The sequence below is a fragment of the Falco peregrinus genome, chromosome 6 (assembly GCF_023634155.1).
Source record: "Falco peregrinus isolate bFalPer1 chromosome 6, bFalPer1.pri, whole genome shotgun sequence".
Classification (NCBI taxonomy): domain Eukaryota; kingdom Metazoa; phylum Chordata; class Aves; order Falconiformes; family Falconidae; genus Falco; species Falco peregrinus.
In genome coordinates, this window is record NC_073726.1 from 85,640,481 (window position 1) to 85,656,161 (window position 15,681).

The following is a 15,681-nucleotide window of genomic DNA, read 5'->3' on the forward strand; positions in this document are numbered from 1 at the left end:
TGGCAAACAAGAATGTTGTTCTCTGTTATGACTGAGAATATTATGTGGTATTACAGTTGTTGGCAACTGTTGTAACAGGAACTGCTTTGTAACTATCATTTTATCAAATTTGTGGAAGACTTACCTGAACTTCTCAGTGATAACCATTTATTTCTCCCTAATGAGGTAACTATAGTTGTGATTGATGATTTGATGAACTCTGCTTATGAGAGCAAAAAACCTGAGAAAGCTAATCGCAGGAGCATTAGGTCGTGGACGTTGTCCAGAATGTTTTTTGCCAGAGTAAAAAGAGCCACACCACCACGCTTCAAAAGAGAACATATGGTGTTATTTCAGAATCCCTGAGTTAAGCTCAAAGTTGTGTCCCCAGCCAAGCAGATGTATCCTGGCAAGGCCCTGTTCTTTTTAGACGTGTTTGAAAATGCTACAAAGGCATCAAGTGGCTGCAGGTCCAACAGAGCACCTCCTCTTGTTGACTCATTAGTCGCCTGTGTTAGGAAGTTGTTATCAGTGCATTCCAGAAATCTCTTAGATTGCTTGTGCCCTGCTATGTTGTCCTTTCAGCAGACATTGTGGTGACTGAAATCCTTCATGAGGGTCAGGGCCTGTGAACATGAGACTTCTTCCAGTTGTATGAAGGAGGCCTCATCTACTTTTTCTTCCTCATCAGGAGGTCTATAGTTGATAGCTACTCCAATGTTACCTGTACTGGTCTGCCTACTACTATGACCCATAACTCTTGACTGACTCCTCACCCAACCAAAGGCAGACCTCTCTGCATTCCCATTTCTTCCTCATATAAGGTACAAATTCCCAGCCTGATCTTCCTAAAGAGCCTGTACTCATCCATCACAATACACCAGTTAGGTGAGTTATCCCACTCTCTCTGTGATTGCAGTCATGTCATAGCCCTGTAACTGCACCCAGATGTACGATTTCTCCTGTCTGTTCCCTGTGTTGCATGCGCTGGTGTACAGGCATTGGAGAGAGATACACAGCTATGCTGATTCCCCAGAATGGGCATGAGGGCTTTCTCCATAAAGCTTCCAAAGGTAAGAGATTTGTTGTCTTCATCAGAAATGTCGTGGTGGTTGGATTTTTCTCAAATTAGGAAGAACATGGTAGCTGAGGAAATGGTAAAATCAGAATTGTTGCTTGGCAGGAATCTCTGCAAGTCATACTGAAGTAGTACTGTTGCTAGCGGTAGGTCAGGTCAGCCATGAGTGTCTCTAGCAAAGCACTGAAAACCTCAAAGACTGCAGATTTTGACACCACCTTGGTAACTTCATCCAGTGCTCTGCTAATTTCTCAGTTAAAGTTTCTCATAATGTGCAACATAAACTACCCAAGCTGCCCTTCAACTAAGTAAAGAGGAGATTAAGCTGTCCTTGACAAACCAAGGAAACCCAGTTGTTGTTAGAACTTCCTTCTGCAAAACACGTCCTTTATTGAAAACTCCTATGTGACCAGGTAGGAGCATCCAAGCCAAAGCTTAAGGCTTCTGGCTGCCTGTTTACACATTCCAGAAACACACTGGCAGAAGTTTCAGAACTTAGTGCCCCTCAGGGTATCTCTCTCTTTGTGAGGCCCAAAGATCACAGTCTCTGATACCTCATTTCAGTTTTCCAAGACCATCCCAGCAGTACTGCTGGTGGTTGACTCAAGGAAGAGGATAACTGCTTTCTCTGGCAGATGAATTGAGGAGGTTCAGCATTTGCACAAATTCCAGTTCTGTACGTTCTGTTCCACACAGACTGTCATTACAGCTGTTACTGCACTAGTCTCAAAGGAGACACTGGAATAATTCCTTTGTCTTGCCTTAATGTCCAGTTCACAGGAATATTGTAGAGAAATTAAAGTCTTTGCTATATTGTTATGGCAGTAGCACTAAGTAGGTATTATTAAGTATATTCACCCACTTCCATACTCCATTCTCATTTTCTAGTCTATGGCTGAAGAACTTATCAGATTTAGGTGTCCTTGCTATATTTTGGATCATATTTAGAAGGTGATCTTGTTTTGCAAGAGACTTTCTCTGAGATTTTCAGCTGTTAATCTGCAGTTTTGATTAATCCTGTGGATTATCAAGACAGAGCAGGAAAATTTATCTGGGCTTACCTGAAAATCTCCTTTAAGCACCAGCCCTTTCCAGAGATGGATGAACCACCCAAATCCAGAGATGGCAGTTGGCATCCAAAAACTTAATTTGCAGAAAGCATATCTCATTTTTTGAAGTGGTAGAAACCATGTACTACCCATACCTGCTCCCTTCCAGAACATCCGTTCTGATCTGTAGCTCAGGGAAGAACACTGCAAAAGCAAAAGATGAACACCTCTGACAATAAATGAATGGAATGGCTCCACTGTTGAACTTTGAGTCCCCTTCCCCCTTTAAGTCACCCCCTGCTTTGATTAATGTTGGGCTCTCAACAAAGCAGTTAATGCATTGTGATAGTTTGAAAAATCCTGTTATTTGTGATGATAATATTTCTGGACAGTCAAGTTAGTATCTTCCAAAACTTAGTGCACATTGAAACAAGAACAGGGACTACTGTGTCTGTTGAGACAAGAAAACAGGATGTTGGTTTTTTGAACAGTAACTCTTACTGTTTTGAATCTCCACACCAGACTGCTTCCAAATGAAGCACCAGATCCAAAATGCACAGATGTGAACTCTTCATGCTGATCTGAAGAGTCTTTGAATCAGGTTTCCAGCTGCTAAAGAAGATGATGTCCATCTTCTCATAGAAGTCATCATCTCATAGAACTTTTCTTTAAAATTTCCTGCATGGTGGGAAAGAACAGCCTTTCAAACATGTTTTCCAATATGTGCTGCTGCTTGATTCCGTAGGAAACCTGTGAGCTCATTGAGATTCCATAAGTCAAGGACAGGGGAAAATGAAAATAATAAACCAACTAAGGACAGATTTAGAAGACTGTACTGCTTCATGAGGGACATTCTCTTCCTCCTCTGCACACTGACTGGTGTAAGAGTCAGTTGGAAAAATGCTGGAAAATCTCTCTATCTTGAAAAGAAGAGCTAAGATACGTAACCTTTATCTTGTAGGACTTACCAAACAGAGGGAAAATATTACAGCTTTTCCAAAGTGTTGCTGACCCCAGGAGAAGGGACGGTTTTAAGAGCCACCTGGACACTGAAAAACCTTTCTGTGCTAGCCTTTGGTGGTACATTCTGTTTGTCCACATGGCTTTTTCATGCTTGTCCTGTTGGTGCAGGTCATAGAATCATAGAATCATTTGGGCTGAAAAAGACCTTTAAGATAATCAAGACCAATCATTAACCTAAAACTATGAAGTCCACCATTAAAGCAGGTCCCTAAGTACCACCTCTACATTTCTTTTAGTACCTCCAGGGATGGTGAATCAACCACTTCCTTAGGCAGCCTGTTCCAGTGCTTGACAACCCTTTCAGTAAAGAAATTTTTCCTAATATCTGATGTAAAGCTCCCCTGGCACAACTTGAGGCCCTTTCCTCTCGTCCTATTACTTGTTACCTGGGAAAAGAGACCGACCCCCACCTCGCTACAATCTCATTTCAGGTAGTTGTAGAGAGCAATGAGGTCTCCCCTCAGCATCCTTTTCTTATGGCTAAATAAACCTAGTTCCCTCAGCCGCTCCTCATAGGACTTGTGCTCCAGACCCTTCACCAGCTTCGTTGCCCTTCTCTGGACACGCTCCAACACCTCAAGGTCTTTCTTGTAGTGAGGGGCCCAAACCTGAACACAGTGTTTGAGGTGCGGCCTCACCAGTGCTGAGTACAGGCTGGCTCCCTAGTCCTGCTGGCTGCACTATTTCTGAACAAGCCAGGATGCTGTTGGCCTCCCTTATCTAGGGAGGAATTTTACAGAGGACAACGGACACTTAAAGAAGAGTAAGCATTTGGCTCAGTGAAGTTGTGTTGGTTTCCATTTTTGTATTTCGATAGCATATTGGACTGCAGTTACGATGTACTGATGTGCATATGGCATAAGCAAAAATGACATAGTGTTTTTTCCCGTATACTTTTTTTGTTGCAGATGGTAAACATGCAAAACTAAACTAAGCAAATAGAATTCTAGAACTTTCCCTAAAACTAGTAGGAATTCTAAACTGCTTTGGCTTGATTAGGATGTTTACCTTTTGCATTGCATGTATATATATGTATTTTTATTTATATATTTTTATATATACATATATAAAAGTATACCTTTTCTTATCTTGGCCATGTTTTGTTTTTTGGTGTCTTCTTGTAATAAAAGTCCAACTATAATTGTAATAAATGTCAAGCCTCCATGTTTACTTATTGTTTAAATAGAGGCCAGTCAAAGCCTAATTCAAAGCGTCCTTTTGTCACTGTAGTTGTCCTGAAATGAGCTCGCAGCGTTGACACTTATTTTCGCAGCCATACTGTTAGTAATTCCTTGTAACAAACCTCCTGTGGTTTTGGCTGGTTCTGTGGGGGCTGTATTTAAGCTGTTGCGTGTATTTTTTGTTGTATCATCTTTGCTTCAAGCAAGATCGCCTGTTTTAACACAGCACAGAGGAAGGTGGGGAGATTTCTGTTCTCCGTAACTGGGCCACAGATGGCCCAGGGCATGTTATTCAAAGTGGAGGTACAAACTGAGACACTTGCTGCTTCTTTTGTCCCTAGTGGTATCTCTCAGTGTTTGGCTTCTATATGTCTCTGTTCTATTCCAAATCTGTTAAGAGCTCCCCTGGTATTTAACCAGCAGTAGAAACTCTGATGTAAAGAATAAATCTTCCCTTCATTCTTCCTCACACACCTAGTTGTGCAGCTTTTCCATCACACTGTGCGTGCATGGGATGGAATAATGGCAAAAGTCAGCAAGAGTTGGCTTCGTCCCTTTTCCTTTTGGTAGAGCCTTCCCTATCAGTTTCCTGTTTTCTGATGCTGTTCAGTGACTTACTTCAAGGGTAAGTCTATCAATATTATTCTGTTAATAAACCTTACCAGAGTGGCATATCCTACCACTTCTTTACGCCAACTTGTTTGCTGCTTGGTAGTTTTGCTGGATTCTGCATGCATTATCTTGCTCTGAGAAGCATGAAATGTCATTATTCATGTATATGCTGACAAACAACAAGTGCTGTTACCAATAAATAAAATTATCTAGCCTTCACTGACAGTTGTGGCCACAATACTTGATCCTTGTAATCACCTATGACATAATTTATCAATTTACTTCTCAGTTATGTAAAGCAAAATATACTACATAATGCTTACTAATATTCCCCTTGTTCCTATTATTGGAAAAAATGAAAGAGGCAAGCTCTTTGGTTTTCATACTGACCTCTAGAGTTGTGAATACTGCATTCACATCCTCCCAGGCTAGATAATCCTGTGCACGATCTCCTTCTGTACAATATGTCAGTCTTGGCATACCTCTGACCATCTGTGTGGTCTGTCCCTAGGTCTTCTAAACTCTTACTGTATCTTCTTTAGGTTAAAGCAACTAAACCTGGATATGATGCTCTATTGTCAAAGTTCTTATTGTTCGCACAGTGTTCAAAAATCCAGAAGAAAATAGAAAAGCCCCTTTCCCACTCTGATGATGGCACTTGTCAGGGAAAGACTTGCTTTGGGGTTTTTCTCTCTCTGGGTTTATCTGGAGTCCTAATTTTCCTTGAAGCATTTGAAACTTTTTTTAATGTTTCCTAGAATGCTGTATGTTTTCTGGGCATAGTGATGACATCAGATACATGTTGAGGTACTGAGAGGGATCCACACTTTGACAGTGAAATAGCAAAGTGTGGGAGAAACTGTGAGGCCAGTTGGTGTTCCTTTTGTTTGCTTTCAAGCTCAAAATATGTGTGCCATAGCTTGACTAAATTACCCCATAAGTAAGAGTGTGTGTATATCTGTGTATGTGACTGACTATAATAGTGTTCTGCAGTTACCTTCATGACATAAATGCCAGGGGATGGTGAGATTTGATGGTTGCCTGGAGGATGATGATTTCTAATCATGAGAGGGAAATGAGCCAACATTTTTTGAGAAGAAAGATCCAGTGAAATTTATTATGCTGTTGAACCATATCCCTGGGGAAGGAATGTCAGTGCCATCACTCTCACACTATTAAATACCAGGCAGTGTATATTATTTAATTATATGGTGGTAAAGGAATTAATAAGATGACTTGATATATTTTTGCTGCTATCACACTCCAGTATTCAGTTGTACCAAACAGAAAGAGGTGGATCCTGTGAGTATAAATAGTCGTGAAAGCATTTTTACAGTGTTTGTGTTGTTAAAAAACCGAGATTGGTAGAGAATGAAGTGTTATGGAAAGCTATTTTATTGATAGAAGTCTAGCTAGCTTTGGTTGGTATCGTTGTATGCAATTAAGTCCCACATCAGTGGAATTATTTGGGATTTTTTTAAGCATGAGTGAAGAAAGCAGTGTCCTGGGACCTGGGCTTTAAAGTATAAGTTTTAGCATCAACAATACTGCTGCTCAGTAGAATGACAGAGATAAAACAGAGAAGAAAGCACAAAAGTCGAGGAGCTGTGGAGAGGAGAAAAATTTGACTTAAACTGCTAGTGCTGTTTGGTATGGGATGCCACCGTGTGGAGGTTTTTAGGATGTCATGTCTTTTATCAAATCTCTTCCAAGTCTTCCTGTTTACTCTCGTCAGTCACTGTTTGCATAGATCAGCCTTGGGCTTTAATAGCCCCTCCATCACCTGATTTTTTATGTAATATGAACTTTCAGTGTAATTTAGGGATGGAGAATCTTACTTTGGGGAGGTAAAATGTCTGTGAAAAGGAGAACTTTCCTTGGCTTGCCCAGTGGGCCTCAGTGGGAGTCAGCCATGGTGAGAGCGTGGTCAGTGCAGGTACTGTGCTGTAATTGCGGTACTGCACTAGTGTGTGCTGTCAGAAAGCTCTGAAGGGAACTGCAATCGCATTGTGCACTTTGGCATGTCAACCCAATCACTACAGCAGCTGGAAAGGAGTTTTTTCCATGGTATTCTTCAGCGGGACGTTAGAATTACAGGATGAAAGAGCAAATGTGGACATGTCTGCTGCCTCAGCTGACATAATACTTCATTTTGCATTGTGAAGGACTCATCTTCCCACATGTTCGGGTGTCTGGCATTCAAGTTTTATCTCCATAGTGGTCTGCCTAGGGACAGCACAGGTGTATTGCTAATCCACAAGTCCTCTGTTACAAATGTTTCACGTTGTCTTGAATGCTTATTCCCTCCTAGGGGCATTGTGGAAAGGCAAAGGTGCAGTAGGTGACCAGTCTTCTGCCAAAAAGCAAGTGTTTTGCCGCTGAGTTTACCAAAATACTAGGGTGGCTACTACAAACAAGTAAAGAATTGATCACTCCTGTATGGAAGTGTATAAAGAGGATCTCCTGAACCGAGACCCTGTCAGAGGGACAGAGGCCATCTGTCCATTTTTCTGTTCTCCAGCTTTGATCCTTCTTCTCTTCTTGGTCCTTTTCTGTCTTCATGTCCATCCCACGGAGCACCAGTGAGCCTGTCACTTTCCTGATTTCCTACACTTGAAGGTAGTTCTCCCATCCCTTATCTAAGCAACTAGCTGCTTCTAACTTTGTCTAAATAAACATAAACACAAGCCTTCTAGAGTAATTTCCTAGCCACCTTTCTCTTCTAGACCCAGTTTCTGTCAAGGATTTTGCTGAGGTTTTTTCAAATGGTAAAAAGGTGCTGATAAGGGCTTGCTGCTTCTGCCTCTTGTTACTGTCCTTATAATTGCAGCTGGCTACTGAGGTGCAGCTCTTCGTGGGCTGGTCTTCCTATTGATTGCATGTACTCCTTTTTTCCTTCACTTGCCATTCCTCTGTAAGCCTTTTGCTCTGGTCTTGCTCTTACCACCACCTTGTTTGTCTGCAATGTTCTATTGCTTTTGGCCTGATGATTCCAGAATTCACCGCCCTCTTTCAAAACACTTGAGCTAGGGCTCTGATTTCCTTCATGTTCTGAAGGAAAGTTACACTGAACAATTCCAGTCTTTGGTAGAAACGTCTTTGGAAGCATTTACAGTCTCATCCATGGAGTGTCCCAAAGTCATCGATTGAAGTGCCATCAGCTATTGGCAATGTACAGCCCTGGCAGCTTAGAAATGCCATTGAAAACCTTAAATGAACGTTGTGTGGTGAGAGCTGCTTCTAACCTCCTGAACCATCAGCCTGAGCTGCTGCCTGCAGTTCTCATCTAACGGATGGAGCAGCTGAGCCACGGAGTGGATGCCTGAGAGAGCTTGAGGCACCAAAGCTGCAGCAATTCAAGGACGGAGTAGATGAAATTTAAAGCAGGAGCAGTGGGGTGACTGATTCCATGAACTGCAGACAGTTTAAACCTGTGGTGATGTCCACTGGGTCCTGCAGCAGGATGTGATCAGGAGACTTCTGTTTTGCATGCTCCCCCCGTACTCTACTAACTCCAAGTTCACATTGACCTTGCTGACATACCATGAAAGACAACGAGAAATCACTTCAATTGATTATTAATTGGAGAGGACAGATTTTGAGGAAGAGATGAAAGTCCTGTAGCCCTTTCCTGCACGCGTGGATGTTTTGTACCAGTCTTTCCACAGGGATAGTAGCTGTTTGACTTTTTCCTGCTACCTACACTCATGTAGCAGCTGCATCCAGCTCTGTCAGAGGAAACAGATGTTGTGATGTTTATCCACACCCAGTCACACAAAGCTTCCCAAATCACCCTGTGAAGTTGTTCTGTGTTGAGTTTTGGAAGGAGAGATGTTTCCCAGCCTCCTTACAAGAATGCTGAAAATTTCCTCTGTGTAACTCAATGCATATACTCAGTGAGATACAGGCAGTTGTGGGGTTTTTTTCTGGATTGCTAAACCAGCACTTAGGTGCAAAGGGGACTGGAAATAACCACCAGTGCAGTATAGTTAATCTCCTTCTCTAATTCTCTTTCTCTGTCTACACAACCCTATATTTTTATGCTTCGCATGATGTTAGCTCTTGGGGACTTGGTACACTGGGAGATGCTTTACTCTGCCTCCCGTGGGAATGCCTGTGAGCACCTTTTCCATAAGGCCTACTCCAGGTCACAGTTGTTCACTGAGCAGGTGAATCTCCCTAGATGCAAAGCAGTTTCAAAAGCTTCAAGCAAACTAGGAAAGGGGCTCAGAGGGGACAGAAGGGTCACAGGGTTAAGTAAAAGGAAATAACCATGTATGTGATTATGAAGACATAAGCCTGACTTATAAGGTAGTGACATGAATTCAAGAAGGTACTACTCTAGTTTTTCTTTCATGTTCTGTGAAGCAGCAAAACCCCAAAAGGACCCAGTTGTGCCCTGAACTATCTGCCCTGCTGGTAAAATCACCTCAGACAGAAGTGGGGATATTTACCCAAAGTTAGGTCTGTAGCTCTTCATCATGCCAGGTTAGCGCTCATCACAAGGCAGGTCTGAACCCTATTTTGGTGGACGTACCATTCTCTGACCTTGAGTTTCCACTTTGAGTGAAAGTTGTAATTTTATGCAAGCACAATGGGGTGGGCTGGGTGTGGCAAACCTGCTAGTTAGCAAGAACTTTTCTTCCTCACTGCTGACAGGTGAGCACCAGCAGCTTTGGCATATCACTGTGAGTCATGATTAAGTCCTTTTTTGTTTTTCCCACGCAGTGATGCAAATAAATTGGAGAAAATATTCCGAGTTGCAGGGGGTGGGGTGGGGTGTGGTCCAATGCCCCTCCCAGTGAAAGTGATGTGAATTTCACCTCTGAACTTGGCAAAGGCTGTATCTGGCAGGAAACTAATAGTACTATTTACTAGCTTACAGATTTAATGGAAGTGCAACTAACTTCTAATTCTGGTTTCGCTGCAGTGATCACAGATCAGATGCAAAATTGCATAATACCAGTTTTGAGCAAGTACTAAAAGATGGCCAGCTTTCAGGCCCCCCAAGCGCAACACTTGGCCGTTGTTCTGAAGACCTGCCCTGTGACTTAGGGTGGGAAACCTTATTTCCTTAACCAGCCATGATATTGTTAAGAGTGAGGAGCAACGTGAAGTTAATTTTATGTTTTTTTAGCAGCTTTCTATTTCCTTCAGGTTCTCTCACAGACGGAGAGTAGCACAAGTTGAGCTTCCTGTAGATAATAAACTTAGAAAATATACCTGATTTTTGTGACATTGAACACTGGCAAACAACAGTAAAGCTATGAGAACTCATACTTGGCTACTGGGACTGAGCATTTTATGAGAAATATTTACTGAAATGGTGCTAGTAATTGTAATTATCTCCAGGACTTCCTTGCCTGCCCTAGGATGAAGAAATATGGGGCTGGATACTCTGAGACATTGTAGATGACAGCAGAAATAAGTGCAGTGGAACATACTTTCAAATAATGTTTTTTACCTTCCTACAAAAAAACTGCGTTGGGTTGTTCTGTTGGGAGCTCAGTGGGTAGCTGGTTTCATGTGCTATGTCTTTAGAAAGAGAATTCCTTCATTCAGTGGCTTTTGGATAGATTTATAAGTATAGGTTACATGACCAAGTCTAGTTAGAGCATTTAGTTTCACTTTGTCTCAGCAGCAAGCCAGTGAGAGCATTACTGCAGGACAGTTACCTGAGGAGGTGCTTGAGAATTCTTTGCTTTCAGAGTTTGGGGGAAGGAACCAGTGCCATTTATTTTAATGGTGAAACCTTTTCTTTTGTTTATCTCTTTGCAGTTATGTGGCTGTGGGCTGCTGGGCGTGGGCATCTGGCTGTCAGTGTCACAAGGAAACTTCGCCACGTTTTCTCCTAGCTTTCCATCACTTTCAGCTGCCAACCTAGTCATCGCCATTGGCACAGTCGTCATGGTCACCGGCTTTCTGGGCTGCCTAGGTGCTATCAAGGAAAACAAGTGCCTCCTGTTGAGTGTAAGACAACAATACTTCTTTTTACTAAGACCATTGACTGTTGCTTTGTTATTACTTTATTTAAACGACCAGTGCCAAGTAGTCTTGTGCATCACTGTAACATTGTTCTTGGCTTTCAATCTTCTATATGCTTGCAGTGTGACATCCCACAGCTTTAGTCACTGATGTCATTGGTGTATTAGCAAACGTATCCTTGTTACTGTGTACCTCAATGTATTAGATAGCAAAGCAAATTACTGTCAGTTACCTCTGAATGGTTAAACATGAACTGTAGGGTCAACCTGAATAGCTCTTCTGGAAATGTCTGTTTGACTGACTGAAAAACCTTAAGCACAGCTGGTTTTGGATGCTGCTCAGAGCCTCTCGTGGCTATTTTCTACTTAGCCCTTATCTAAGGCCTTTGTCAGAGGTTGGTGGAAACCATTTGACCCAAAGTTAAGAAGTCAAGGTCTCTGCCAAGCCTTACAAATAAAAATAAAAAAATAATCTGATCCTTGGCAGTCTTACAGAGGTTGGGAACACCTCTCAGAAGATGGAGTGCGGGTCCTTCCTCTTGCATAAATGCAGCAGGCTTCATCATGTTTCTCCCCACCCCAAGGAGAGAGGTATTGTGGCAGAAGGTGAGAGGAGGGCTTTCAGAGCAGACAGCTTCCAATTTAGTCACAGGTGCTGTGACATTAAGGAGCACATGAGTTTCCCTTGTGTAAAAGTCTCCCTTACATAGTGTTGGGGAACAGCTGGGAAGCATTCCTTAAACCAGCTCAGATAATTAAACTGGAGTACAAATGTGCTCTCGTTTTTTGCTATCTGCTTCTTGGGTTTGTATTTTGTACAGCTGGGAAAGCAAACGAGAGAATAGTAAAGAGGTCTATGTCATTTATCTACACAAACTGCAACACCAGCTGAATTTTGGGGGTTTTTTTAAGAGTGTTTATATTATTGGAAGGTTCTGCAAAAGTCCTTCTACACTATCATGAGTTTCCTATTGGAGAGCTTGCTGCATTGCATACTACATCTCCCCCAGTGTCTGTGGCGGGGATGCCATGCCTATGTGGCAGTCCACTAGTACATAAAGGCAATTAGTGGGCATGAAAATTAGTGAGAAACTACTGGTGCTCACACTTGGGATGCCCCTGCAGAGAGATTTCCACTACAGAGAGTTGGGAATGGAAGTGCTGAGTAATGTAATGACTATTCCAACAGGCAGTCAGATGTGGTTAAAGCTTATCTGCTAGGGAATCACTCATGAAGCACATCACACTGATCTTTGTGGTAATGGGTTTAGCATCTGTTCTGTAATCTGTATGAAGAAAAGAGTCTACCAGGACTGCGTGCTGTGGCAGCAGTCACAAAAGCCAGACAAAAGCATTGCTGAAACCTGCGAACTGGTAGTAGGGCAAAATCTAAGATTAGAGAATGCAGGACACTGAGCTTCCTCATTGATGGTGAGACCTACAGGAGCTGTAGTGGCAGTATATCAACATGCCTGAGGAGTTTGAAACCAAACTTGCATAGTTTTGGCAGTAGAGGAAGGGTTTAGATGACAAGAAGACCTATAGTCTTCAGTTTCTAGCAGCCCCAGGTTTGCTCTTTGGCTGGCAAGTGTGTATACACTGTCTGTTTTTTCTTTGTTCTAGTTTTTCATCGTTTTGCTGATAATTCTCCTGGCAGAGCTGATATTACTCATTTTGTTCTTTGTTTATATGGACAAGGTAAGCAAATATGCCATATAGATTAATTGTACTGTCGTGTAAACCAGGTTCAGTTTGTTTTTGTATAGTGGAGGTATGTGGGTTCTCCTTGCTCATCACTTGGTGATGGTTTTACATTGAGATCTTCGTGACTTTCTGTAAGCCGCTTCTGCAGGGGGAGGAGGAAGTGATGAGGAGGACACACAGAAGAACCCGCTGAGCTTTACAGTTCCCCCCTTGAAATAAAACCATAGCCTAGGGCCTCCCTTTTAGTCTTCTAAAATCTAAGATAGCCTTCAGCATAGCTGTTTGATGGCTCTGCAAGAAGCTGGTCATCTTGTGGATCTTGGCTGTGGGAGATCCTGCTTAAGACCTGGTTAGCTTCTTAGAGTCAACCTTTGAACAGGACTGGAGGAGAGAGGTCAGGGATGTTCACGGGTTAATCCAAATGTCACCAGCTGTCTCACTTGAATGGGCAGTCCCAGAAATTTTGACAAGGGTGCAGAGCAGATCAAGAGGCTGCTTCTCATAAAGCCCATTGTTGGAATCTGCTGTCTAGTAGAGACTAAATGAAGCAGGCACAACTGGCTGGCCTGTCAGATAGGTAAAAAACCTCAGAAATCTCTGGGGAACTGGAGGATTCTGCTAAATACAGGACAGAGCCTTACAGTGTGAGCATGTCTGATGTTAGAACTGAGCTTCTACCAGATTCGTGTCTCTTCCCAGGCTGTCTTTATGATGCCTGCCACTTTCAGGGAGCTGAGGTGAACTTCTGATTTTGAATGAGATGTCAAAGAGGGATGAAACAGATCTTATAATACACTTGACCTTTATGCCAAGACCCATAATCCTTTCTCTGCTGCCAGCCCACTGCTGTCAGAACAAAGGTACATTCCTACCTGCGTCCAGGACTCCAGACTTGGACTGAAATTTATACAAGAAATAGGACATCTCATTACACATTCCAGCTTTTTCCTCTAAGGAAAGAAGAGCACATTTGAAAATCATAAATTCTACAAGCCTGTCCCCATAAGAAGAACAATAGCAAAGCTCTTTGTCAGTTGATTTTGTATGGGCCATTTATTATAGCCTGCCTGAACCCGTGCAAGGGATAATTATATTAAGGTTGGGAGGCTGGAACTCTGGGTTTATGATATTAGCAAATTAAAGTAGGCCATAGGTTACAGGCAGGAGGCATTGCTGTGGGGTACTGCCAACAGCTATCTCTGGCAAAGTTAAAGTAAGCTCAGCAGATTTCTGCTGATCACTCTTCAGTCAGTTGGGATCAGACGATGACTGTATAATGGACTCTTAGTAGAGGGGAGCTGTTTGGTCTCGTATCTCGTCAGAATTAATACAGTATTTTGCAACGTGAGGGAGAGACTAGACTTTGGCAAGTGCTGAAAGGTCACACTGCCTTCTGAGAGTCTTAAAGCTATGATGGAGCTTTTCTACCCATGTTAAATTTGTGGTGAGAAAGGGTAAGAGAGATACATTCTATATACAAGTCTGTACCATCTGGTCCTTTCCCCTAAACAGCAGTGCATTGACTTTCTGTATTTTTCACATGATACAGGTCAGTGAGAGTGCAAAGAAGGATTTGAAGGAAGGTATGAAGCTGTACAATTCAGAAAATAATGTTGGACTGAAAAATGCATGGAATATCATTCAAGCAGAGGTAACATTTTCTCAATAGAAAAAAAAAAAGTTTGGCCATAAGGGCTGGTGCAGTCTATTAAATGTGGCATCCATGCTAAGTCTGAAAGATGGCTGATGCAGCCTTTGATTTCTCATTTTGCACTCCTGAACATCCAGGGAGTACTGTGAAACCCAGGATTACAGTGTGCTTTGTAAGGTTAAAGATGCTTACCTCTTTCTGATGCTCTCTGTGCCTGTGATAGGCACAGAGATGATTCGAAACAGAGGAGAAGCAGCAAAACCTGCATAGGCAGAACTGAAGCTTTTGCAGATGGGCTTTTGCTGTTCAGCATTTGCGGGCAGATTACCTTATATTTTGCTGTTTGGGCTCATGTCTCTGTGACAAGAAGACTAACATATCTTGGGCATGGGACTGTTTATTTCGAGGGGTTTTTTTCATGTTAAGTATTTGCTTTTAGTGATCACTGAGCACAAAGCATTTAAAAAATACAAAAGTGTTGTGGCAACCCTTTTGAAAATATACAGTGGTTTAATGGAAGTAAAAGTTTGTGGTGGTACATGATTCACAAATCGTGCTAGTTAATTTATTAATCCTTTACTTTTGCTGTAGATGAAATGCTGTGGTGTGAATGACTTCACGGATTGGTACCCAGTGCTGGGAGAAAACACTGTCCCAGACCGATGTTGTACAGAAAACTCCCAAGACTGTGGACGGAACTCTACCGAACTAGTGTGGAAAACAGTAAGGCTTGCTTTGCCCAGGTCAGGGGTTAGGGAGGGGTGGGAAGGAAGAAAGTAGAGGGAATGCACATGAAACAAAACGTGACCGTGGGATTTCAGTTTTCATCTTTCATCATTTCAGGGATGTTATGAGAGAGTTATGACCTGGTTTGATGAGAACAAGCATGTCCTTGGTTCGATTGGGATGTGCATCCTCATAATGCAGGTAATACTGGTATGATGTTGGTCAAAATGGCTTTGATTTGCTGTCAGCTTTCTTGATTCTGCAGTGTGAAAAGTGGTGCCCAACTGCTTTGAGTTTGATCACAATTTCAAAAACATCAGATTTGCTTTATGAGTTCATTTAAGGCCATCTACTGAGAAAGGAAGCAGGTCGGTAGTCAGTCCCACAAAGAAGACATGCTATAATGGGGTTTTGCTTACCTGCATTTTGACTTCAGAGCACCACCTTGGACTTCCCATGTTTAGCCATTTTGTTATGCTGTCCCGTAGGGAACTGGTTATTGTAGATTTTGGAAGCAAGTTCTAGAAAATGCCAAAATGAGTCAAATCATGGCCACTGAACTGAATAGGTTAACATGTTTTAAAAAAGAAGTGCGGAAGTAGCATCATAATCTGTTAAGGTTTGGGAGTTCCTGTATCACTGCTGTACTTCTGGGGGAGAGTATTTCAATCTGATGTTTTCACTCCCAGTTATC

At 42.3% G+C, this 15,681-nt stretch overlaps 1 protein-coding gene across 3 annotated transcripts in view; it reads left to right on the forward strand.

Annotated features, from left to right (window-relative positions):
• Nucleotides 1-15,681, forward strand: part of TSPAN9 (tetraspanin 9) — a 185,085-nt gene that overhangs the window by 165,025 nt on the left and 4,379 nt on the right. For all 3 annotated transcript variants that reach the window (XM_055807603.1, XM_055807604.1, XM_005234399.4), the window contains 5 exons: nucleotides 10,701-10,892; nucleotides 12,530-12,604; nucleotides 14,160-14,261; nucleotides 14,853-14,984; nucleotides 15,105-15,188. In XM_055807603.1, coding sequence (XP_055663578.1) covers nucleotides 10,701-10,892; nucleotides 12,530-12,604; nucleotides 14,160-14,261; nucleotides 14,853-14,984; nucleotides 15,105-15,188 — 585 coding nt within the window. The remainder of the gene's footprint in view (nucleotides 1-10,700; nucleotides 10,893-12,529; nucleotides 12,605-14,159; nucleotides 14,262-14,852; nucleotides 14,985-15,104; nucleotides 15,189-15,681) is intronic.